The sequence below is a fragment of the Triturus cristatus genome, chromosome 11 (assembly GCF_964204655.1).
Source record: "Triturus cristatus chromosome 11, aTriCri1.1, whole genome shotgun sequence".
In the NCBI taxonomy this organism is placed as follows: domain Eukaryota; kingdom Metazoa; phylum Chordata; class Amphibia; order Caudata; family Salamandridae; genus Triturus; species Triturus cristatus.
Genome location: NC_140594.1, coordinates 123,621,501 through 123,648,527, shown reverse-complemented (window position 1 = coordinate 123,648,527; position 27,027 = coordinate 123,621,501). Strand labels below are relative to the sequence as shown.

Sequence of the window (27,027 nt, the reverse complement as noted above, 5' to 3'; positions counted from 1 at the left end):
CAACTCTATTTACTCACACCACTTCTACTTGCACTAACTCTCATTGATACATTTAAAATGGGAACTGCAAACCGATACACACCTCAACCATTCTTCTTTATGCTTCTCTAGTTCCTACCCAAAAACAACTGATTCACCCACGGGAGAAAGGGTAGAGAAGCAAACCATGTTACATTCATCAAGGTTGTAGAGGAAGAGATTTTTGGCTGCAAAACACATTTCCTCTGTATTTTTTTGCCTTATAGAATTTGTTCTGGATATTTGAAACAACTTTGAGTAGAGTAACCAGAATTTCACAAAAATATACTCAACTGGTTGCCTTGAAACATTCTGGGAACAACAAAATATCTTAAATCCAACGAAGATGAGCTCAGATCCCAATGATCTCTGCCAACGGGGACATGAAATGGGGACAGTATCTGAGGATTCCCAAAGAATCACTTCTTCCTACTTAATATAGTCGGTTAGGAAAGCACAGCCCTCTGTAAAATAACAAAACAAGGATTATGTGTCAGCTACTATAAAATGTGCATATAAAGTTGAAATTCGTAGTGAAGGTGTAGATTGAGAAACCCAGCAGTTATGGAAAGAAAGTAAACATCCTGAAGTGTTTTTACTGCCCTACACAGTATCATTGGAGAAGCTACAAGTAAGTTACTACAAAACCAAAACTTAAAAGTTTGGAGTCTCAGACTAGGACTATATGATGACATTTTCATGATTATTTGGAGGAGAACAATCGTCAGATAATTCAGGTAGAAAGGCACCGTCACAGGAGATGCAGAGAATGGAAAACAAAAATGTGGCACTGACTAAACTCTACATCTTCACAGACCAGTGCTCTAAAGTATTATAGGCTCACAGGCTGCACAGCAAGGTCATCTCTCACCAGCAATTTGGTGGACTACAAGGCCAGATCAACAGGTACAGCAAGGAACAACCCTTCAGGTGGGTCCCACCACGTGATGTGGAGGACGCCGTCAGCATGTGCCATACACCCAAATGGAACAGGGAAGCATGGATGGTAACGTATGCATAAATCATTTTCTTTTACATTTTTTGGAGGTGAGCCTCAAGTTTGCGTTCTCTGCCAAACATAAACAACTTATTATATATCTAAAATAAACCAAAGCCTTATTCTTCGAAGGGAACCTCTTACTGCTTGTGCAGACATTGCTGTTGTCCTACGCTGCATATAATTATACACCACTGAATGGTACTAAAACTAGAATTAATAGAGGCAGGTAAGGGATTTAAAAATCGGCAGCAAATTTAATTCTTTGAAAATAATAATAATAATAAAAAAAGTTCCTATAAACCAATGACACTGTCCGATTCTTGTTTCTCTTTGAGATCCTCGCTTCTGGGCAAAAGTCACAAAAAAGTCCAAACTGCATGTCATCAAAGGAGAGGGCGGAGGGTAGCCTCCCGCCATGTTAGGGGAAAGGTAGGAGAGAAAAGGGACCTGCCCATTCCAGGGAGGCGCAGGAGCTGAATGGCAGCACCTTCCGCACCTGGTGACCCAGCGTACCATCAACTTTTATGAGAACTGGTGCAGCTTCGCCTTTGTTGATTGGGGAGGCACATAATGTTATGGAAACAGGAGAAATAGTCACAACAGAAATCAAGTCTCAAGGACCAACCTTGTCCCCAGCACACAGCTCTGATAACAGAAGTCTGCAACTGTGGATGGTCGTCCTGTCATCAAATACTCCCATCCCTCGGGTTCTCCCAGTACAGCCACTGCATCCCATGACTGGCCCTGTAATCCGTCTGGGATGCTAGGGTATTGTGGGTCTTCTAAAGTGTAACAGAAAAAATACAAAGAACACTACAAGGGCAGGACTGCGAAAGAGATTTCGCAGACTCCACTTCTGATTTTGTCTATCGCAGTATCCTCATTGCCTTCAGGTCCATCCTCACTTCCCATCTTGGCTCATGGACTGATGGCCCCCATCAGCGTCCCCCACAAGCGACGATGCAAACGCGGACTGCACAATCTGAAACCCAAAGGACTCTAGTAGAGACATGTTATGTTGAGGCGAAAAGGTGGCTCCCAAAGCAGGCCCCAAGGCAGGGCCCAGAGCTGGGCCCAGGGTGGGTCCAAGTGCCGGGCCCAAGGCAGGACCAAGAGCTGGGCCCAGGGCGGGTCCAAGAGCTGGGCCAAGGTCTCCCATATTGCCTCCCAGGGGCGGCATGTGAACCTTCTGGATGTGTTTGTTGAGATAAGACTTGGAACGGAAGAGGCTGCCACATTCCTGGCACGGGTACTTCTTCTCGGCCTCAGACTCCAGCTTGGTCTTTGCAGCAATGATTTCACAGGCGGTAAATGAGCCATTGGTATTCTGCTTTTCAGGTGTCTTGAGGTCACTGGCATCTGAGAGCTCCCCGTAGGAGTCAGAGCTCTCCATTGGTTCTTGATGTGGGCACTTCCCCTCTGCAGGGAAGAAAGCAGGGAAAATACATTAGAACCCACAAATTGTGAAATGGCACTGTGTAACATTTACCCAAGCACACAGCAATGTGGCAACATATGCTCATTCTGGGCAGCTCACTAACTCAACAAAGGGACTCCATCAACAAATATTCCTGAACACCATATACAGTCAATTCAAGCCAAGCAATATCACTTTTAACAAGTAAACCCATTAACAAGCTGCTAGGATGCCTCTCACAGACATTTACCAGGACACTCCCTTGTGTTCCAAGCACCATTCACTCTATAATCTACATAAACAACCAAAAACAGGGATGTCCATCTTAGGTTCGGGAAGGCTCGATATGCGCCACAAATTCCCAATAACGAATGGCAACATATGCCTTTCCAATTTAGATAAATTGTACAACACATGGATAGCCTGAACATCCAGTATGAATTGGACCTTACTAGACCTTTGTCAGACATCCCTGAGCTCTTTATTTAATACCAATGATTGCAGCGTCACTGTTTAAAGTACTAGCTTTGGGCCATGAAAGAGGGTTTGAATTTTCATAAATCTGGGACATCTGCTTTCAGCCTGTGAACCCTTCGTGCTGTGATCAGCCTTCCAAAAACCCCGCCAATAAGACACCATTTTCACCAAATCCCCGACTCATACCAGCATACAGACACAATTCAATTAATGAGCTGGGAAAGAAAATAACAGACAGATGTGATGCAGGCAAGTGAAAAGAATTTGTGAGGAGAAGCGCCCCTACTTACTCTGAAACAACCACGTTTACCTATTTTCGGATTTAGTTTGTGTATACTCACTAATTTGAATATGAGCTAAATTGATAGCCTTGTGAGCACAAACCCATGCCTTTATCTTCACTACAGACAGAAACAAGGCTCATCTGTCTGCCCTGCTGCCACATCCAGGTGTTCATCGATGATAATCAATTATCTATTGGTGAACGATTTTCAACAACAGGTGTCTAGTTACTTTAGAACAGGACTTTTCACTCACGATGACACCAGCCCTACATTAAACCTCGAATATATTCATGAAGATGTGTCCATTCCTGCTATTTGTACAGTCCACAGGCCCACTTACCTAGCACAGTACATACAGAGAATGGTCCCAGTATATGAGTTACTGTGCTTTAAAGACGGACTGAGACGCTTCCTTTACCTACGAAATATATGTATACGGAGCCATTTTGCCCGATGATGTGAATGCTTTAATTCACTTCCCAGGCCCAGCAGATTAATCCTGACTGGACCCTTCCTTCTGTAATCAGCACCAATAGAGTGTTTTGCTCGCTCACACCGATTTGGAGTCTACGCGACCTGTTTGCTCCTCAGGCCCATCGTTTGGGCTACTGATGGTAACTCGCCCCCAGTCTCCCCTCCCCACACTCCTGTCCTGAGGAAGACCCCATCGTAAGGGACATACTTACCTACCACTTTCCAGGGGTCGAAACGTTGACATCTACCACACTAGCCAGTCTGACCAACAGCGATTGATCACTTTGGCTTTATCTATAACTATGGCTATTTAAATATCTGGATGTAATGTGATTTACTTGGCTCTTGTATGAGCCCCTTCCTGAGAAATAACGGAGTTTGTGAATCGTACACTGTTCCATTCACTACCTTATCTTCACTTCATTCACTACATCCTCACCCTTCCCTCTTGGGGCATTGCTTTGAATATTGTGTTAACAAATGTGATAAAATACAGGTTGTTCAGTGTGATTAAATAATACTGTTCACTAAGAAAACTTCGATTCTGTGTATAACTGTGGATGATTTTTTTGGCTCTTTAAAGCACAGTAACTCATACACTGGGACCATTCTCCGTATGTACTGCTCTATACCCAGGTCCCAGTGACGTTTTTTTGGGTTTACCCTTCTAGGTACCAACACTTACCTAGCACAATACGCGACTACAAGGGATTAAACATACTTTGATCGTGACACAAATGAAATAATGGGCAAAAAAAAAACAGCCGAGTGGAACCGATGTCGGGTTTATCTGCCAAGGTCCTACCAACCAATGCAGAAATGCCATTAAAGAACTCACTAGGCCAGACTCCATGGCTACTCTACTGGGCAGATTTCCTAAACGCCCTAGGTAAAGGACCCATGCTTTTAAAGATACATTTGGCAGAACATAAGGTGAACAAACATTAAGAAAACGTACTTTCAAAATGACTTGCAATTTGCTGTGCATCAAATATATTATAAGAGAATTTATATACTTTGCTCTACCATCTCTGCTTCACGCCTTATTAAGAAACCATCTCTTGGATTTTCGCACAGTCGAAGACGGGAAAGTTGCCTCTCACTGGTGGATCAAGTGTATAGCTCATTAGATCTTTGGACTTGCTCTCTGAAGTGACAGTATTGTTGGATGAGAATTCAGTATCAATTAAAGTATTTGTGGCTGTGCTCAGTCAAGAGATTGCATTATGGATTGGACATTACTTTCAACAATTAATGCACCCTATAGCTTGCTGTTGTAAAGAACTGCATTTATAGATGGGAGAACAGTATATATATATATATATATATATATATATATATATATATATGTATGTATTCTGTCTCTGGCCCTGATCTCTCATTGACAATGGAAGGAAGGCCACTATCTATAATGCTATATCCATGAGCTTGCTCTACAGGGATTGCATTAATGGAAGGGAGACTAGCATCAATAATTAAATTACATGCTTGGCTTTGTTCTCTTTGGGGACTGCATTAATGGATGACCACTAACAATCATTATTACATCTCTGGCCTGGCTCTCTCAAGAATTTGGATCAATTGATGGTAGATCAACTTCATTTTCACGTGGATTTGCTTTTCGGGATGACAGGAATGACTGTTCTCCATTTCTGAAACTGTTGGCCTCATTACCTTGCGTCATTGTAGTTGGAAATTAATTGGTTGCCTCTTCGCTATAATTACAAAATCTTCGGCTTCGCTCGAAGTAGGAATATCATTTAGGGAGGAAGATCTGTATACGGAATCTACAGTTGAGCCACAAGGAAGTGGTTTTCAGGGACTTACCAGAAATCGAAAATGCAGTGATGCCAGCTGTGCTGTATAATGATTTGATTTTCTAATAAGTCAGCTGCACTGTAAATGCAAGAGTGTCAGAATCAACCTAGTTGCCCAAGTTCTCTGTAGAACTAGGTTTACGAAGATTTTCTAGACCTACATTTGCCTATTCTCTCCCACATCCCAAACAAATAGAAACAGCTGCCAAAAATCCCTGGCCATCCCAAACATTTGCTCTCTGGTCTGTCCTGCCCCCTGATTATTCTTACTTCAACAATGCCTATCTCCGCAGTACATGCTCTTCGAGGAAAATGGGTAACTCCAGAAACATGCATTGTGTTTTCTCCTAATGAATGGAGATGAGAGAAGAGTCCCATGTGCCTTAGTTTCTTAACTTCTATGGAAGCGTCCCACAACGAGGTGAAAAGCGACTACTTTTTGTGGTCAATGAATAGTTGCTTCCCGATAAATGTATCGCTTGGAAAGCTCACTCAATGCTCATTAAGGACTTAGTTTGGTCTTTCTCTAGATGAGCGAGCTCATCATATGAGGTGTCATCTTTCTTGCGCATGCATCATAACCGACTTCTGACCTTTCAATGGATCAATAAATGAAAAGCATGAATAGGTAAATGAGAAGAATGGGATTTGTAAGACCTGCTCATTCAAGCAACAACCACTCTGGATGGACAACTTTTGGGGGGAGATGAAGACCATCTTCTGCCTTGCAATCACCGATTCCTTTATGAAAACAAATATCACCAGAGATAAATAAGGAATTTAGTGTCCATTCATAATGAATCAACTACATATCTTCTGAAGAATCATTTGTAAGGTGACAAGGGAGAATGATTAATATTATCAAAGAACTGAGTCAGCTCTATTTATAGACAAGTGGGCACTGCTTAGACATGGGGCCTGGGGGGGATCTTCAGGCCATGTTTCAGGTAATCATGCCCCTCCTTTGTACACATTTCCACTATGCTGAAATGGGAGCTTGGAGAAGACTGTCAAATCTAGTGCTCAGAGGATGCCCAAGTTCTTCTCTTAGCATGTAAATAAATTAATATAGTAGATTTGAATTTTTTTTATTATAGTGGTCTCCTTTTACACATTAATGAGATCCATATATTAGTTTTAAAAAAAACTGGCAGCTTTTAAAAAGATGTGGACTTAGCAACAAGGGCCTTGGAATGCTTTATTTAATCATGGTCTCCACTGAAGAAAAAAAAAAAATCAGCTCTTGGAGAGAAAGACCTTTAATTTCCTAGCCTAGTTCTAGAGGAGTTTCCTGTGGAATTTTCGCAAGTTGGGCTATTTATTTATTTTGACTCTTTCAGAGGGTTTATCACATACTAACAAGATGCAAGGTAGTCCCAACAGCATACCTTCCACTAACCATCACATATAAGAGTGTGTAAGTGAGGTGAATCAATGTGCTCATTCAGACCCTGGACACTAATCAATGCGTCGCCTCTTGGGCTGAGATGCAGGCTAACCACTTATCACTACCTCTTAAAGGGACACATTTAAGGGGGGGGGGGGAAAGGTGGTGTGAGCCATCTTTCAATTATTCGTATTTCCTTGGATGGCCCAAGGTTCAGAATGGAGGTCAAGTCTCCAGTGGATTCATTCCAACGGACCATTGGGGTAGAGTCGGTTGGATTTTTTGCGTGGATTGGTTTTCATTCATTTCTCAGTGGCTTTCTATAACTATGCAGAAATAATAGAACACCGCTGAGAATATGATCTCCAAATCTAATGAATAATTTTCTTCTCTTCCCGGTTTCAGAAGCAAGAACAGACTTTATGCCCACTGAAACCTCATTCTTTCGTCTGTCTAGAAAAGACTAACTCTAAGGAGGAAGAGGAGATCTCCATTTGCTGGAGGGAAATGATACAGTCCAGGATTGGGAGAATAGGAGCAAGTAATAACTCGACAAATAAATGAAACCATTAGTAACTTGCAGTGAAAAGAATAGATTAGAACAATCTTCCTTGCAGACCTTAGGCAGCCTACATTCAACCAGTGGCTTAGCTCAAGAGAAAAACAGCAGGTCAGGAGTGCACAAAGACTCCATTTCATTCAGCTCTGTCCATCTTTTATAGAGAGAGCCAGCCTGGAAAAGCACACATTCGGGGTTACAACTGACTGCAGCACCCTCCAGCTTCTCTCTAGAGACCTCCACCACGGTTGAGCAGGAAGGTTAACTGTCTATACTTGTTCAGCTAATGCCCACGTTCTCACAAGAGATTATTGGTCTTAGTGGTAAAAATCCCACCCATCTCAGCGTTTGACTATCGTTTAGCCTCTGAATGAATTTCTTTTAATCATTGAATTAGAGATCTGACCACTTATGGTTTCATTTGCTGTTTGGGAGTTAACACTGGTAAGAGGGGAGTTCTGTCTATCTATGCCCATTCAGCTATTCTACCTCTACATGGATAATTTCAAGGGTCGTGAGAGAAATTGATTGTTTTAGGCATTCAAGCAACAGCCTCCTATCTCTGAAGTTGGTGTTCTTTTTGTGCAAGAAAATAGGTTTACCCCACTGACGGGCTCCCTATTCTTGCATTAGCTTCATCAAGGGCAAGTGTTTTCGGCATGCTCTTTCATTTATTTGAAGCACTGTCACTCATGTTAGCATTGTGGAAGTGAGCAGGAAGAATTGCATCCTACTGTATTTAAAACCCAAACTATGCCTACAAACCAGACTGTAGCTGGTGAATTTGGTAAAAAGTTGTCCTGCAATGACTTTCCTTATCTTTGGTTTGAAGGAGCACTGGTATGCTTCTTTCTATGCCCATGAGTTTGGAGAATGTTAAACTTGAGAATTTAGAAGTGATCATTTCAAGTTGCACCGGCATGTATGAATGGACAGAAAATCTGAGAAATGGTTAAACTTGTTACCATCTCTTTCTCACCAGTCAATGAGGTAAAAGGGTGCCAAAAGATTCTAGAAATTCAATTTTGCGGCTACTCCAATGCAGTAGTCCGATCACTGGAACAAAGGACTTTGCATGAGTGCCTCTTAATTTTTGTGGGCAATCAGACAAATGTGATTATAGGATTGTTCTTACAAGTGGAGAATACATTAGACTCCAAAGACATCTGTAGGCTAGAAATGCCACTCAGAGCAAAGCTCAATAGATGGAAACATTTTAACCTTGCAGTGACTGGTGTGGGATGGTCACCGAACATTATGTCTGGCCAAATCTGCTCATATAAAAAAATTATGCAGTCATCCCCCCTGGCTAAACCCACCCACTCAAGCCCAGTCCCACCTCCCACATCATAAAGTATGGGATAGAGAAGCAAAGTGCAGAGCTGGGTGTTGCTTGCCTTTGACGTCACATGTCCTGACGCAGTGGAACGCCGCTCCCCCGTTCGAGATGGACTCCAGGTGTTGAGAGGCCTGGGGAAGCGGGGCGCCATGGTGGGTTTTAACATGGACCTTTAGGTAGGAGGCAGAGGAGAAACCTAAACAAGATAAAAGGAGATGAGATGCTGTCACTAGCACAGACAGACCTCTTTCTAGCTCCTCATAGGCTTCCTCTTTGAAATGGGAATCAGCTCTACTGTTTCTGGGGTGGGCAATGCCCCAGATCCTTAAAAACCCAACATAATGTCCCGCTTTGTGTACAAATGAGAAACCTGGCAGTATCAAGGGAAGTAAAGCATGCATCAATTGTGCGCTAGAAAAATGATCCGAACAAGTGCAAACGAAAAGTAACCTTTTTCATGGATAAGAAGGTGTATCACATCCACCACAGAGTCTCCCGATTATAGAGCTAGGTTTCCTAAACCAAGACCAACTACTCCATACATAGGTTTGAAACTTGCTATCTTCCCATATTTCAGTGCCTTAAATTATTATGGGTACATCCAGCTGCCCTTCCTCCAGACTCTTGGTAAATTGAACTGGTAGGTCAAAGAATGGGATCGTAAATTTGCCAGGCATATAATGGATTAATGGAAAGTCTGGGTGTACGCAGTTCAAGAAATTTGGAAACCCACCACTTCTGCTTCTCTTCAGAATATTTTTACATGCAACAGAGCACGGGTACATTTCTGCCCAGGCCTAAATTCTCCACATTTTATTTTTGGTTGTCTTCAGTTCTTCTGTAGTTCTGTTCCAGCAGTTTTCTTCTGTCGCTCCAGGGACTCCTGTGCATGCAGTAGGTTGCTGTATTCAGAGGAGATCAGAGCTGCAGTTTTCTTTAGATGACCAGCAAGCACTATCATTGGAGTGCTTACATTTGTTCACCTATGTGCTTTGCAATTCCTTTTAAACATCTGCTCTGAAGAATTTATATTCAAAGGCAACAAAACGTCAAGTCTCTACTCCAGCCAAATAAGGGGTTCTTGTCAATTGTTGTAAGGAATAAAAGGTAAATAATAAAGCAATCTACAAACAGACTCTGCAACCCGGGATTCACTCTTGGTAAGTGGTAGCTCTGTTGTGTAGACCAGCGTATTCCGTGAATTGCCCACATGACTGAACGCTTCCTCCACTCCACAGGTGGCCAGTTCAGACAACATCAGGTTTTCACCTATAGTGGCCACGCTGCCGAACGGAGATGCCTGATCAGCCTAATCCTACTAGAAGGCTTTCTGAATTGTCACTTGCGCCTGAAGTCTCCGAAATGGCAAACCTGATTAACACAGCTATGGATCCTGATGATTCCACAAATCTACTGGAGACAGATCTAGAGTTTCCACTGGGCGTAAAGCCATGGGTGTTACTACAGCACGCTCAGAGGGTTCTCTAGGAACGCAAGATACTTGGACGCATCCAGAGGTATTTCATAGCAGCTCCAAATCTGCATAAAAAAGTGTAAACATAAGTGCAGATATGGCATCAGTAGAGTTGCTCACACCTTTGAGATATACTTACTGCACCATTCAATAGTACAGTTTCATCCATCGAGGTGTAATCCTGCACCAGTGGTTTGAGCAGGCCTCAGAGCAGGCAAGGTTTTCCCCCTCGGGTGGTGAAAGAATCATAGGAGTGACTCAGGAGTTACCAGTTGGCTCTTTGCTACAGGATGTCATGGATGAGTGAGTGGCCCTAACAGGGGTGGATATTAGTCCTGCTCTGATCCTTTGTGACCCAGGAGGTTATGTTGGACACTTGGGGGCATCCTAATATCCGTAATCATCATAGTGTGCTTCAGGTCATTCGCCTCAGGAGACTACCAAGTCTCCAGGAGGATCACTTGTTCAGTAGGATAAGCCCTGGCAATACCTGCACCTACAGACCCAGGCATAATAAGTAAATTTGTTATGTACCCTTACAATCGCTGTCTCAACAACATTTGTTTATATTTGTCATTGTCTTTCAGACACTTATACATAGTCCCTAAACAGATGCAAAGTGCCTGGAACTTTCATTTTTCTTTGTGTGTCTACTGTGTCCCATAGGACCTCAGTAATTGCTCTTGACGTTTCTACGGTGAGAACATCCCAAACTTCATGGCATTTAGACATATTGTGATACAATTGCTCAGGCATCGATGCTACTCTTGGGTCAGGTTAACATCCACTGGCAGTGTTATTGTATCTCCACCAATATCTACACCCACGAGACCTTCAACAATGGCCAGACAATCCACTCCGATGCCTGCTAATCCAGCACCTGCCACATCTCCTACCCACTAAGATCTGAAGGTTCACATGGGCATCAGTCCAACCCCAGAGAACCCGGACACGTGGTATTCCTATACATTTTATTGCTTCTTGTTGTGCTTGCTCGAATCCAATTTTTGCATAAAGCGATAACCTGTTTTTATTATTTTGAACGTTACTGAGCCAGGCTTACTGGTCTTGATAGTGTCCTGGGGTGTAAGCAGTAGGCCGGAAATTCTCCTCCAAGAGGAATTGATGTTCAAGGTATCCATGATCTGGAGAAGCCATATTCTGTCAATACCCGGACCAGAAACAAAAGCAAAGTCTGGTATATCGATTAGGTGCTCTCACTAGGTTCTCTTGGACAAGATAGCCTACTTGTTGAATAGTGTGGGCAAGAGGTTTTACCAAAATACCCTCCTTCTATTAAGGGTGATGCAGACACTCAGTCAGAGCCAACAGTGTGTTCTTCAATGTGAAAGAAGTCCAGCAGTAGGATACGACCCAGACAGTCAAAAACAATTGCCACAACAGGAGCTCTGCCTTGAATCATATGGACTCCTCATCAAGAGGCATGCAGTTAGGGGTTTCTGCATGGCCTGGCTCTGTTCTTCCCATCTGTCAAAGGAACCCCAGAACAAATTGCTTGAACCTTCCTTCAATTGCATGGAACAATGCACGGCCTTCACATACCAGAAGCTAAATAAATGCAAGATGGTTGCCTCAAAATAAGAAAACTCCCTCTTTTCCCCCAAACCTGCATGACATTGGTTCTGGACTACACGGTTAAAAAACATCTGCTCTGGAGAGCATACTTTTATGGTGAGATGCACAGTGCTTCGGTATCTCCGGCATTACAGGCAGAATACTGTCTGTGGTGAAACAAGGCCTCAGTCAACTAATCCTTTTCCTTGAATCCTACCGCATCAAATATAGCCAGTCTCTCCCCAGCAGGTGCTAGAATTTTAGAAGGTCAGGCAGCTGGAAGAAATACTCCCCATTGAAGTTTTGCACTTTTTTTTTTGTTTTGTTTTTGTAAGAGGAGAGACCTCTCCTAGGCCTTTTAATGCTTCAACCAATTTTGGGAACAAGAAACGTGTAAGAGTCAATCCCTACAGATCCTCTCAACAATGTAACCAGAAGTATGGTGCTGCTCTGTGGAACTTAAGGGTGCCCAATGTAATACTCTTATCTAAAAGCCTCAGCAGAAAAATAAAGTTTATGTCAGAGAGACCCACTCCTAAAATGGCCGGATATCAGTCCCAATGTTTACCAGACTGACAAACTTGTTTGACTTTTTTGTCATTCTTATGTGCTTAACTAGGTCTTCCAGCTACTGTTGGTTCAAAGCCAATAGTACATTTTCTTTGCACAAATAAGAAATATATTTTCTTGAAATGTGCATTTAAACCAAACAGTTGCTATATCTGTTCTACGTACACTTGCTAGGAAGGACCATTAATCTTCTATTAAAATTATATGCATTAGTTACTTCAAAGAAAATGTATTTCCAACAGCAATAACACTTTTTTAAGCAGCAGCATGCTATTTCTTTTTTTATGGCATATGATTGGACTACAGAAAGTTAACCATCACACCAGCTTGAGGAGACCTGATCTACTGTCTCTGCCACAACTTGTTTCTAAATATTGTCCTATCCTTTGATCTCTTTAGCACAAATGTAAGCATCAAGGAGTTGTATAGGACGTCTTTAGCCATAGCTGGGCTTACAGAAAAAGTACCTTGAATTCCACAGGCAAGCAGTACAGCAGAGGTGAATTGCATCGGCCAATCAGAAGTCTTTTGATACAATGGCTAGGAGCGACACTCCGCTGTTGTCAAATAAGACTGCATTTCTGCAGACTGATATTTCTTCCCATCAGAAGGTGAGCTGCTAACAACTTAAACTGCCCTTTACATCTTTTCACTTTGCCAAAGATGTTCTGATGCCTACACAGCAATTCTACGAAAGGCCCTGTCCAAGTTTAATGCCAACCAGTCAACTGTGATACATTATTATTTTTGGAGTCCTTCTTTCGATGCAGAGGGACCTCCACAATCTGGATACAAGAAAGGTCCTTAAGATCATACATAGAGCCCAGGCTGCAATTCAGAGCCATAATTTGCTACTTAAGCATTCCCCAAGGCTTTCAATATCTTTTAAAGTTTTTTTGTGAGGTAAAATATTCCTACGAGTCTGAAGAAAGATGGCTGGATGTATCGCATTACTCAACACAGTAACTACTGAATTGATAACAAGTCATCTCTGCCCTCTCCCTTGCGTAGAATTACTAAATGGAGCGAAAGAGAAGGAACTGAGAAGGTAGGTTCAAAGTTTGAATGCATAAGTGGATATGCATATACTTCAGTTTCAAAATGTATCTATTAATGATGGAAAAATATGCCTTCCTTGTCTCTGCTGCACTTACATAACCCACGTTTCCGAAGGATCGAGGCTCCGCACGGTTATTGATGGAGTTCCTTTAGAGAATAACCTGTACTATTTCACAAATCCTTCCACCCAATGATTGATACATAGGGTCAAGAGTGCCTGTTTTTCAAGTGATTTTTAAAACAGATGCAAAGTTATAAATGCTGTCGCCATAACCTAGTAGAACAAATTCTAAGAAGCTAGCAATAGAAACAGAGCATTGTTAATGATTTGTAGACAGCAAATATAGGTTTTAAAACTCTACAAGAACTAAAAGGAACTATACATTTTGCAGGTAAGACGGAATCCATATATGGCACTTGAGGATACGCTTTGTGGGGAAGCTTGCATGTAAACTAAAGTGCCTAGGAAAGTAATTTTGGGGGAAAGCCAACAATTCTTGAAAAATGAGCTTGGATAAAGTATGCTACATTAGCATGCAATCCATAAAATATGCTTCAGGACACAGTTTATGGTAACAGGTGACAATCCTTCCTAAACCACCATGGATCCATCAACTGCAAAGGATATAGGTACAAGAAAGGCACACATCCCTTTCTAAATGTACGTGCTCTACCATGACAATAACTTAAAGGTGCAATTTATGAAAAACTGCAAACCTTGATAGATTCCAGCACTATTACAAATTGTACTACAGATTCTGCACCTTGTGACAGTTTAAAGTCAGACTAATTGATCTTGAAACCAGCTTGGTGGAAATGCATGCAAAGAGAAAAGGTTAAGGATCAAGATTTATAGGAAAGGCCCACAATACAGGCTAAATACATGTGACTCCTGTTTGCTAGAATGGCGTCAACTCATGAAAAGAATTTATGAATACAATTTGTGTAAAAGATCCACAATCCTTATGAAAGACCAACAGTGTTAATTTGTAGTAAAGGTATGCAATCCACGACAAAGGCTTATAGTTACTGTTACTTGGAAATACCCACAATCCTAGTTAATGCCATAAGGATCCAGGTGGCTGTAAAAGCATGCATTCCATTTGCCTGTAGGTGTTGTACGATAGCTGTTGGGTCTGCAAATGCCTCTCTTATACAAGCATGTTATTTCACTCATGTACCTATTACAGCTGATGTTAAAGATTCAGGTGGACAAATTCAACATGAACATACTTGTTTTGCTTGAAGATTAAGAAGAAAACGTGAGGATTACTGGACTAGTTGCTGTGTGAACACTGAACTGGTTATTAGATTACTACCCTATGACCTGGGAACCTATTTTCTCTCCCACTTGTTCTGAATTGCTGCTTTAGTCACACCTAAAGTTGACAGACATTCCTCCGTGCACCCCTGCCTACATATACTGACTAAAGGACACCAACCAAACCCACAGCTTAATCTCTGCTGCCTCTTTGCCCTCTCCTGTGGGAATTACTAGGAAATTCAAAGTCACACAACCAGTAAATTTCCATCCCTTTCCTCATGCGATCGGCCAGTAATGTACCAAGTAACATTTTGATTTAAGGCATTTCTTATTGACATTTGATCACATGATGGACACATACTTGTGCTCACTCTGTAATAGAGGAACATTCAACACAGCTTATGTTAGGGCAGGCCATATAGCGGAGCACTGCCATGCTCACAACAGCATTTACTAGAAGTCTCAACATCCCTCCAACAATGCCCTGATACTCCATTAGGCAGCTAGCACAAGAGCCCAAAAAGGACATCCTTCCAAGATAAGCCACTTGCTAGACAACAAACAGTAAAACTTACACCGAATAGCTCACACTTAACCAACAAGGCGCAAGTATGCCACGTAGCTGGATATTCCCACAACAGCTAGCCAAAATGAAAAGCAATACACAAATCTACACCAAAACACATGATTCAGAAGTCTAAACACACAGACAACAGCAGGTTGGGCCATTAGATGTCTTTCACAGTAAGCCTAACACCAAATGTCTAAGACAGTTCTACATACCATGCAACGTTATGTCAACTGATACAGAAGATGTAGAAGACATTTTGTAAACCCGTTTAGCATCTCACACCTAGACATTGCAAAGACGCTCCAACAAATAAGTCCCTCTCAGAGAAGAGAGGACAGACTGAGACAACACTGACAACAGATGCTCTCTTGCTAAATCTCATACCTTTCAGACACCAATACCTCCTATATGGCATGGACTCCTACTGCGGCAAGTATACATGTATTTATGATATAGCATTTCTAGAGCACAAACCTAGCCAAAAGGCAGCAGAGCATGTGCAGGGTCATACAGAGCGTACAGTCAACAAGCGATAAGAGAGGTAGATACGTTGGGGGGGGACACAAATAATGCATTGTGACTGATGTAGTGTTCTTTAAAGACTAATCTTCAACCCTTTCTTAAATTGGAGCAGCATTAGGGAGGTCCTGATGGATGCAGCAATGTTATTCCAGATCCTGGGTGCACAGATGGAAAACAACTTTTTTTTTTCTTTTTTAAACTGCTTAATCTGCAATCTTACGCTAGCCTGGCTGAGGGGGTGCCAAGAGCCACCAGAGATGCTGAGCTGGTCTGCAAGATAAGCAGGTGTGCTAGTTGTGATGGCTCTGTAAATGATGCAGGTGGTTTTAAAAGATTGCAGGCCAGCAACGCAGTTCATAACATTTCATCAGACAGGGGTGATGTGGTCATATTTCTTAAAGTCCTGGATGACACCTGCTGCGTGTAGTATGTCCTTAGGGATGCCAGGGTGGAGTCTGGGAGGCGATTGAGAAGGGCATGATCACCATCCAGATGCTTGAACAGCAGTTCTGAAGTCACTTTCTGGAACAAAAGGCTTCACTAGCTTTAGAAGAGAGCGCGGATACCAGACTGTCCTTTTTTGAGCAATGTGGGCATGGTTGATGTCCAGGGTGAATCCTAGAGACTTGGCATTCAGTGAAAGGTGAGGTTTGAGGCCATCGAGGTTAATGTCATTAAACCACGTTTCCACTGTTTCTGGTTTGTTTTCTTGGCAAATAACAGGAATTCTGTTTTGGTTGGGTTGAGCTTCAGAGAGGCGCTGGATATCGAGGTCTGGATGGTGTGCATGCGGTGTTTGAGGCGTTGAAGTCCAGCTAGGGGCACTATGTACACTATACAAATGTATCTAACATGACACAGAACTTCAAAGGCAAGGTCCAAAATAACCCACACAGAGCTCTGCATCCATAGAAATTTCTTCTGGGCCTTCCTACCTTTAAACCACAAAGGCACGAATTGTTACTTCAAGTTGGGCTGAGAACTGGAAGGTGCTTATCCACAGGAAACATTTTGACTGTTATGATGGTGGTTGCAAACAAAACATTAAAAACACAGCTACTAAACCTATTTTATGTCTTTACTCATTTCACCTTGTTTAAGATTACGCGGTGCATGTCCCCGCACTAATGTAGAGACTGCAAGAAGACAAGCATTGGCAACGCAAAAGGTCTCGCTTATGCGAGAGCTATTGGCTTTGTCAATGTGTTTTAGCCATGATGTACACCAGTGTGGCTGCTATCCTGCAAGGGTAAAAGTTAGCGGCGTGGAATGGGGTGGGGTAGACTGGAAGGAGATATATTGGGGTAGATTAGAGTGGGGTGGATTGAGGAAGAGTGGAGCGCAATTAATTGTGGTAGATTGGAGTGGGGTAGATTAGGGTGGAGTTGGAGAGATTGGGTGGATTATGGTAGGGTAGATTAGAGTGAGATAGATAGGAGTGGGGTAGTTTGCAGTAGGCTAGAGATTGGAGTGGAGTAGATTGGAGTTGGACAGAGTGGTATGGGGTAGATTGGAGTGCAGTAGACTGGGGTGGAGTGGGGCAGATTGGAGTGGAATGTGATAGATTGGAGTTAAGTGGCGTGAGATAAATTGGGTTGAGTGGAATGGAATGTGGCAGATTGGTGCAGATTAGAGTGGGGTGGAGTGGGGTGAAGTTGAGTTGGATAGATTTGAGTGGAAGGAGAAAGACTGGGGAAGAGTGGCATAGGGTAGATTGGAGTGGAGCAGATTAGAATAGGGTAGATTGGAGTGGAATAGACTGGAGTGAGGTAGATCAGGGAGGGGCAGATTGGAGTAGGGTTCTGTAGATTTAAGTGTGCAATTGATGGACGAAATGCTGGACAATGCAAGCATTCACCCCCAGTCACAAGGATCTGGGTTTAATTCATCATTCTTTTGCTCACCACACTACCCCAGTTTGGACCCAGCCATATGCAAATCAGTCTTGACCCTGTTCCTTATGGGAGCAGTCCAGCCCGAACTGCCAAGCCAGGTCCTCCCTGGACCGGAAACAAGCATTCTGGGACCGGTTTCAGGGCATCACCCTTCATCAGCCAGGCTAGCTTGAATCCAGTGGTCTGGTGATGGACGGAATGCTGGACAATGTAAGCAGTCACAAGGATCTGGGTTTAATCCATCATGCTTTTTGCTCACCACACCACTAGACTGAAGTGGGCAGATTGAAGTGGAGTGGGGTAGATTTGGGTGGAGTGGGGTAGATTTGGGTGGAGTGGGGTGGGGGAGGTTTGAGTGGAATGTGTTAGATTAAGTGGGGTAGATTGTAGTCGGGTAGATTGGAGTCGGGTGGGGGGAGCTGGGTAGATTGCAATGGAATGGAGAGGGGTAAATTGGACTGGGTAGATTGGAGTAGGGTATATGGACTGGAGTACAATGGAGTGGGGTGAATTGGGGTAGATTACAGTGGAGTGGGGTAGATTGGTGTGGAGTGGGGTAGACTGGAGGGCCCTGGGATTGCCTGTGCCATCTGTTCTAGTTCTGATATATTTGGAAACTATCACCTCAGTTCATTTTTTTAGTGTGCTAGTAAAAAATGACCATCCTACAATCTCTCCTCTTACAAGAATACTCATCAGAGTTGTCATATACATTCTCTCACTTTGATATCGTAGAAAAAAAAGCAAACACCAAGATCCCTCAGAGAGAAGATTTAGATCTGCTCTCAAATAAGGATAGTGCTGACTCTGCACTGCTGAGTAGCTGTGACCTACAATGGCATTTACACGTGGCAGTACTGGCTTGGGCACTCAGCAGTGAATTGCGGTTAAAATCTGTGTGGCTTTTTTCGCAATGTTCAAAAATAAAACAAAACAAGGGTGCCCAACAGCAAGACATTTTTTTTTGACTTAGACTTGATAGAAGCTCAAATTAAATTGTTGTTTGAAAGCCAAGTTGAGGATTTTGTACGAGTAGTGGACTTAGCGTATTTAATTTTTGAAACTATCATGGTAACTGTTAGGCAATAATAGCCTACAAACCGACTACCAGAGCAGACTATACAGCTCAAATTTCCAGTATTTGCCGCTAACACAATGAAGTGCAAGGCATCATGGGCAGGAGTACAAATGACATCAACACTGGTTTGGGCATAAAAACGCACGGTGCTAAGTGGAAACGAGAGTGGTGATGACAGAAGAACAAGGTGGATGGTACAGGAAATTAGAGTGTGGTGATCAGAGTTACAGCCAAAAAACGTAACCCTGCAGTCGACTGGAAGCAAAATGAAACACTACCTGCTTAAATCAGATGTAAAAATAAAAACATACTGCCTTCATAGGCCTGTTCAGAAGCCAATTACATAGCTGCCTCTAAATCACTTGTGAACTTATACACAAAGTTACATTTTAACCTTGTGTAAACGAGTAGACAGTTTTCAATGCATATTTGTAAGTAGACTGGCAAAGCAATGTGAATTGGTGGTAAGCTTGAAAAGAATTTCGCTAGACATATTGACAAAGTTATTGATGACCATCTAGCAAAAAGTTATTCATGACTATCTAGCGAAAAGTTATTCTAGATAAAATGACAAAATCACTCACCCCACAATTAATCTGGCAACCACCTAGGATTACACATGTCCTACATACTACCACCTTTGGAAACCTGGTCACATAAACGATAATAAGGCAAGCATATTTTTAGCAGGGACTGAAAAAATATCTTCATTGATGTATTTGGCTTTAAATATCCAATTTGTTGCATTATTGGCAATTGCCTGATTTCCTGATCTAACGATGGAATTGTGGTTTTTCAGAAATAGGAGTTGAAACCCAGTTATAATGATGCAGGCACCATACTTTTAAGATAAAATTGGACTTTAGTGGGGCTTGCAATTCCTGTCTTTTTCACCAGAGCTCTTTTCTCTCTCCTGCATCAGACACATTAGTGTACTGACACAGCGCGGGTTTCAATACTCGAGCCCCTGAGAACGCTACAATTGTGGTGCGTACGACACAAACATGGCAGAGCCCTTCTTGCATGTGCTTAATTGCACATAAACCAAGTTAAGTGGAACAAAAACAAACAATTATTTTACCTCGGTTGCAGATAGAGCAGAAATTGCTTGGACCTTCACTGTGCTTCTTCAGGTGATCTGCCATATAGGCTGCCCGCAGGTACTTCCCACACACTTGGCATGGCACTTTGTCTTCGTGGCAGGCCAGGTGTGAGCGCAATCTATCTCGAGTGGCAAAGGAGGCATTGCAGGTCTATGGAGCAATGGGAACAAGAAGAAACAGAGCAAGAGTAATAGAGATGAGGAAAAAACAAAGGCACCATAGGCCTGACAGAGCAAGATCCGGGCCTAGCCTTCTTCATACGCTAAGCATCTACAAAAGTTCTTGCCTGCTCGGGTGAAGATAATCCTTATTCTAACTGCTGAAGCCAGTAGTCCTAGCCCACCTAAAGATTGCCCACAGACCCTTGTACAGTCTCAATGTTTTCGATTTATGTATACACAATGCTCTCAGACAACATAACTTTACCCACAGATGAATGCCTCAAGTCTAGAATTAATGTAAAAAATCAGTCTACTGAATCGCTCATCCATTCTTCATCTTAGAAATATCCTCAGGCGCCAACATTTTATATCCAGAGTTGCCAAAGGTTTCCACGGGTGTGCCTTCCATCCCCGAAAGTGGCATGCCCATGGTAAAAAATGTCATCATCCACAGTCCTCTTGCTCTTTTTTTTTTTGTAAATCGGCTGCTGGACTTCACAACTACATTATGCAAATAATGGAACACAAAAATATTTTGCCTAAAACTAGCCAGCATGAATCCCTTTGAGAAAATAATTTTGTACAGATTCCATTTATATGAACCTTCTGCGTTTGAAACATTAGATGCATCCTACAAAAGGGGCTTATTGCATCCTTTCTTCTAGGATCAGAAAGTGAACGTTTTTTCAAGTGGATTTGTTGTTGGAAATTTGCACACAATTGCATGAAGAAAATGTAGCCTAGCAGCTCGAGCTGCCGCCTTGGGAACCTGAAGGCCTAGGTTTGAACCCCAGCCTCGGCACTAAATTCAACATTATGTGATTCTGGGTAAATCTAATCTCCCTGTCCCCAAATGTGTTTGTATAATCCTCGTGATGTACACGATCTTGCAGATCATCTCCTGACCCTTTCCGTAATGTATAGCACGTTATATGCTTCATAGCAAGGTTTGGGCCATAAAAATATACCAATATATACATGAATCTCATTCCTGAGACTGAAAGTCCTAATCAGTGGATAGTCAGTGGCACAGAGAGCAAGCAACCCATGTCTAGGTATAACCCTGGTCACTTGAGGTGTTACATCAAGCACACAAATGGTTATGTTATAGAAACTTGTATAGCGTGCGTATACCCGTAGGTGTCTTGGCGCTTTCAGGAGCATGAGCCTACTATGCCGGGATATAGCTAATTGCTAAACAGCCAAGTTTTAAGTTCCTTTCTGAAGGCAAGGAGGGTGGGTATGTTCCCGAGATGCGACGGAAGGGAGTTCCACAGCCTGGATTCTCCCACAAGGGTGTTTCTGAACTTGGATGATTTGCTTCAACAGGGATGCAATACAGCGCTTATTGAAAAGAGCTCTAAACCGAGTCTTTGTTTAGTTCCTTTTTTTTTTATCATCGGTGTATGTGCGCGCTCAGTCTGAAGCTATTCGAAGAAACGCCTCACAACTGCTAAAGATTGGAATGGCTCTCCGGAATAAAAATAAAGACAACAAAGACAACAAAGATGGATATAGATAACATGGAAAATAATTCTGGCCCCTTTTCAGTCTCTTGAGAGACACAAAATATGAACTGCAGCTCTACTTGGGAGAAGAATATCATGGTGATGGCCGATAGGGAGCTGTACTCACACCACACCCTGACACCTCAGACACACAGTCTCCTCTCGAAGGCGAGATTGTTGCTGGCAATGACACCCTTGTTAGCCATCACCAAGAAATAATCTGAAATTGCGAACTACTAAATCCTTGACAATCATCAGCCTTACAGATTCTATTTCATGTAGTCCTACAAATTCTGAGCGGTGGCAGTGTTTGATTGCCTTAACCAAGTGTTTTACAACAAACAGACTTCAGTCTTGTTAGTCCTTGAATTTTAATAGCCGTGATTCTATGTGTTTTTTAACTTGATCATATAATCGCAAAGCAATAAAGCCAGTGGGCCATAATAGAGTTGAAAGTTGGCATTTGTAAATCAAACCAAGGTAAAACATTTGAATATGTTTTGCTCCAAGTAAAATGTCCTTAATGATATTCACAGATCAACCTCAATATGTATAATACCGGCTGGACCTTGATGCTGCCTTTAGTTGAGCAATTTTAAGGCCGATCGGAAAACGGGCCCTTCAAAAATATCCTCAGTTTCTACTTGCAGAAGACTTTTTCGTGGTCATTACTACAGCTGCAAGGTTGGTGAGTAGTGCCAACAGACTGCCATTCACATGCTTTAAGGTTGAAGATAGTACATGCACTACATTAAAACATGTCCTAGATAAGGAAACCTCTAGGTGCTTGGCAAGAGCAGGAAGGGTCGTCAATCTTTCATGGCATATAATGAAATTTCTAAAAGACGACCAGTGTACCATACAGACGGTCCTGCGTGATCATTTACTGCATTACCCTTCGCTGCAATGTTCTTTTATGCAAGGTAATGCCAAAGAGATTGATTGGCCATTTTTAAATCCTCATAGTCATGCAGCAAAGACTAACATAAATCGGCAAAATAGACATCCTATGCTAGATTCTGCAAAGCAGTTCAATGATACTGGAGCAGAGTCCCGATTTGGCTGTTCAACACCATCGTAAATTGGGTGAATGCATACATTCTGGGATTCTAATGTCCTTACACTACTTCTATTACTACAAGACACTGTGCGGTGACCCTACAGTGAAGTATTTGCATACTAAAATTATCCAGATACTCTTTTGTTCCTTCAAAGGCATATAAGCATTATCATCTGCCCCAGTCTCAGAATAACCGAAAAATGAGAATCATTCTACTGACACTTCTGAAATGATAGCACATACAGGACAGGAGTGTCTTTTATCTAACACATGTGTTATCATTGATCATGAATTCAGCCCAGCCAATGCGTTTTGTCCTAGACGGACTTCATCAGGGTGGTAAGTAAATGCTCAAAACCAGATGTATTGTCTCTAGTTAGGCTTTGCGTTGTAATTGAGTGGATCCAAGATGATAGTATCAAAGATGAGTCATCAAATATTCTATGTTCAACTCCTGGGCGGAATTCATGTTTACATCTACAAAAAGAATGGAAATAAATCAAGATTCTCATCAAGATTCCGTGACTCCTGTGCATTACTAATGTACACTTCCATAATTATGGGTTGGATAATTTATATATTTGGTCTATATTAATTATGATGCCTATTCGAATTGTGAAGTTTCTAAAAAAGGATTAATGATATTTTCAAATGATAACATGTGTACATAATATACACTCCTGTCCTGTATGTGTTAAGTAGTTTTGTGTAGTGATTTGTTGGCGGAAGAATCACAAACAGTTGAGTATCTGGGTCTAACTAATGGACTAATATGGATAAATACTAGTGCGACTGTCCTATAGCCCTACTGCCTTTCTTTGTCTTATAAAACTTCTGAAATGATGATGATAATACAACTTTAGGTATTTCAGGAGTAACTGGTCGTTTTTGCTAGCATATAGAATTGTCTGGATTCTCAGTCTGGGGATATTTCAAAGATGAAGACCTTGTTGAGGAAAGCTGTAACCAGAGGAAGCAGCTGTACCACAAGATAAGCCTCAGCTTTCTATATTAATTACTACCAAGTAGAACTCAGTCCCAACATGTCCTACCATCAGCATAAATGGTACAGAACATTCTGTGGTAATCTGCATATCCCAGTACTCCTAGCTGCTACTCTTAGCATCACCACCAAAAGATATAGCGCTATGGTTGGGTTCTGCTCTTAAAACAAATTCTACAAACCTTGATGTTGTAACATATTTCCTCTAATAAGCATAATTCCCACACAAAAGAATAATGCCACACACCCAACTTTGCTCAGTTCCGCTCTAATTCTCCAACTCCAACATAAAAAGGATTGGACACCAACATCTCTACATTTAACACCTATATCTTAAAACTGGCTTAAATTTACTACTCCTCAATAACAACAGCATTGATACTAAAGATCAGTTGGTACCCACCTAATTCCCGTACACACATCAATGCCATTTCAGAAACTGCCCTATAACATTAGTTTTCATAAGTTATACCAAATGTACTTTGAAGCGTAAATACACCATGTGTGCCCCAATGTTTTTTTGCTAAAGAGCTTCAAATGCCACACAGCTATCCCTACTTGCATCCATACCCAGCTATTCAAAGTCAGACAAAGAGCCATCCATATCCTCTGATCGTATGCACAAAGCATCAAGGTTTCAGCATCCACTCCCTCACTTCAGTCATCACAAAACCAATGGGCAGTTACGCAGAGTTCCGAAATATGCAGCATTATTCCAGACACTAGTCTGTGATCACCTGCCAGGGCATGATCCTAAAGGCCACCACATGGGTCAACACCAGTGCCTCACAAGCCCATCAGTAACACCCACCTGCAATCAGATACTCATTGTCCGAATACTCTGATAAATTACACCCCCCAATAACAAAAGGCTGATACATGCCTTAGAATCTGTTCTTCGAAGGCACTCATGGTCCTGCCTTGGTAGTCTTTGCACCATTTTTCCAATGTCACGGACCCAGATATACCAACCCACCAACTTCACTACTCACAGATCCTACAAACAAAGCATCATTGCGACAGACCTATCTGTACTCACCGGCCTGCTCTGGTCCCAATAGGGCCTACACTCAGAGGGTACTGTTGCCACAGTCCTACTCTCACCCTTCCCATCTGCTCTTGTACCCGCGGTTCCTACCTCACATTTATGAGGTCTTTCTGAGGTATGCACCTGTTTGATGTGCCCGTTCAAGTGGTCCGGTCTAAAGAAAAACAAAACAAAATGATAGGACAAGTTAGACATGGCAGTATTGACTCCAACTACCCACACCGCCGCCCGGCATAGTTCCCAAAAACTCGACCAGAGTCAGGGCCGCGGTCCGTGGCCCTTCATACTCCATGGGAGTCTTACTCAGGCTCACAATGCACGCAGGGCCCTGTACTACTGGTTGCAAGCTTCTAAAGTCAGGGTCCTACAAAGATAATTATAACTTCACATCCTGCTACTCATAATGGAATAGTAAGTACATAGTTAATGAAGGTTAGGAGACTACTTATGCCAGGATGTACTAATATATATGTGGCTAATGCAAAACTAGAACTAGCTGCCAAAAACAAATACATAACCCACAAATCCCTGCAGTATTTATTGATAATAACAATGAGAAATACATTTTCTACAACACACTAGCATAGACAATAATATATTAGGAAATACTAGACAAAACTATACATAAATAAAACTCACAGGATATGCCAGGTTAAGGTAATAGACAGAACTGCATACAGTATATTTGGTCTCCTTTTTAATATCAATAAAGACTACATTCCCCTGGATGCATTTAAAAACATGATTTAAATAATACTGTACAGCACTATGAATTTCATAATGGCTTGGGTTATGGGGCTCCTGCAACACTTACCAAAACTACTTTTCGCAATACGCGCTATGATTTTGAGCGCATACAATGCTAAGAAAAATACGTACCCCAGAGATGCATCATGATAGTAAGTAAAATATAAAATCAGGACGACATACATATGATATATAAACATCTCAAGATACAAAAATATTCATTGGAAGCATATATTCTAGTATGTGGCTGGGACAGAAAGCTTCTGGAATACTGTATTTTTCAAGACAGTCGGTCCTAAGATGCATAGTGATAGGTGTGTTAGAAAGAAGACGAAAATCTCATGACAAAAATCAGACTGGAAAATATAAATCAGAACAGTGATGATGAAACAGTGAAATAGACCAATACCCGCATTGCTCGTTGGGTACAGTGTGGAACTGCATGGACAATACGATCAATGACCACAAAGCCCAAATACAGCACAATCCCTCCATAAACAGGTAAGGGACTTCTGGTCCAAGGGGTAATCTAAAAATGACTTGCCCGGATGAGAAGCTTAAGTCAAAATGAAACATTCATCGATAACGCTAGCCTAACGCACTGTCTGATTTGTTTTAAAATGTCTTCACAGCACGTGCCGTGTTTGATGCTTTCAGGCTTATAAAGTAGAAGAGCTTTGCGTTCTGGAAGATCTTGGCCTGCACTTGAATTGGGAAAGAAAAACTGCAAAATCACAGAATGCAGAAAGTAACAAGCATTGGAATAGCCAAGAGATCCCGCCTTTAGGGCCTTAAAGTGTTTAGCCAGAGCTATTAGTTTTGCTAATGTTTGTAAGCTATGTGGTAGAGTATTGTGGCTGCTGTACAGCATATTGATAGGTTATAATAAAAGTGTTATAGGCATTTTTGTTATTTTATATCTCACCAAGACATTGTGTACAATTGAACGACCTTATTAGAAAAAGATTCTTTATTTCTTCTTCTAGTGTTTTCTATATTTGTCTTTCTTAATAGTGGCAACTTCTTTCTGTCTGTTGAAATGTTTGTTTGCAATTGGGGGGTTTTTTGTTATGGGGGGTGTGAGAGGATAGAGTTTGGGAAATAGTTCCTAAATTACAATGCAAGCCGCAGATGGACAGTAGGGCAGGATGAATAGATGCTATATTCCAAAGCCAGATGCAGGTGCTGCTAAGTGATGTAGAGGTGGTGCTTAGGTGCTGAGCCAATATATCATTCTTATAATAATAATAAACCCTTTGCTGCAATCAACAAAGACTGTGTGACCTTGCAAACATATAAATACTAAAACAAACAGGAATTACAGGCATTCACCCATGCGTACTGGAGCTCTTGAAACATCGCCATCCACTTGAAAGTGTGAGGCCGAAGGAACGTAGGCTCGGTAAAGATATAGCAACACCATGTAAAGCAGGCGCCCCAGAGCGGGCTATTTGTAGGAACGTTGCAGGTGCCTCACCTGGTCAATAGGTCTCCAAAGGGTACAAAGGGCAGGATACAGAGGTTAGCTGTTCAGGGGGAAGGTGTAAAGTGGTGTACTTTAGGCCCTGTTGCACATGATGCACCGAAGGATTCTCATGTACCAGAATGGAGCCATAC

The 27,027-nt window shown here is 42.0% G+C and overlaps 1 protein-coding gene across 6 annotated transcripts in view; it reads right to left on the bottom strand.

Annotated features, from left to right (window-relative positions):
• Positions 1 to 1,252: 1,252 nt before the first annotated feature.
• Positions 1,253 to 27,027, bottom strand: part of PATZ1 (POZ/BTB and AT hook containing zinc finger 1) — a 39,753-nt gene continuing 13,978 nt past the window's right edge. Inside the window, exons 2-5 of one of the 6 annotated variants that reach the window (XM_085635268.1) lie at positions 24,655 to 24,817; positions 19,862 to 20,033; positions 8,831 to 8,968; positions 1,253 to 2,437 (exon numbers count right to left, since the gene is read on the bottom strand). In XM_085635268.1, coding sequence (XP_085491394.1) covers positions 1,920 to 2,437; positions 8,831 to 8,968; positions 19,862 to 20,033; positions 24,655 to 24,817 — 991 coding nt within the window. In that variant the 3' untranslated portion in view covers positions 1,253 to 1,919. The remainder of the gene's footprint in view (positions 2,438 to 8,830; positions 8,969 to 19,861; positions 20,034 to 24,654; positions 24,818 to 27,027) is intronic. The other 5 variants (XM_085635269.1, XM_085635270.1, XM_085635274.1 and 2 more) reach the window with 5 other exon arrangements.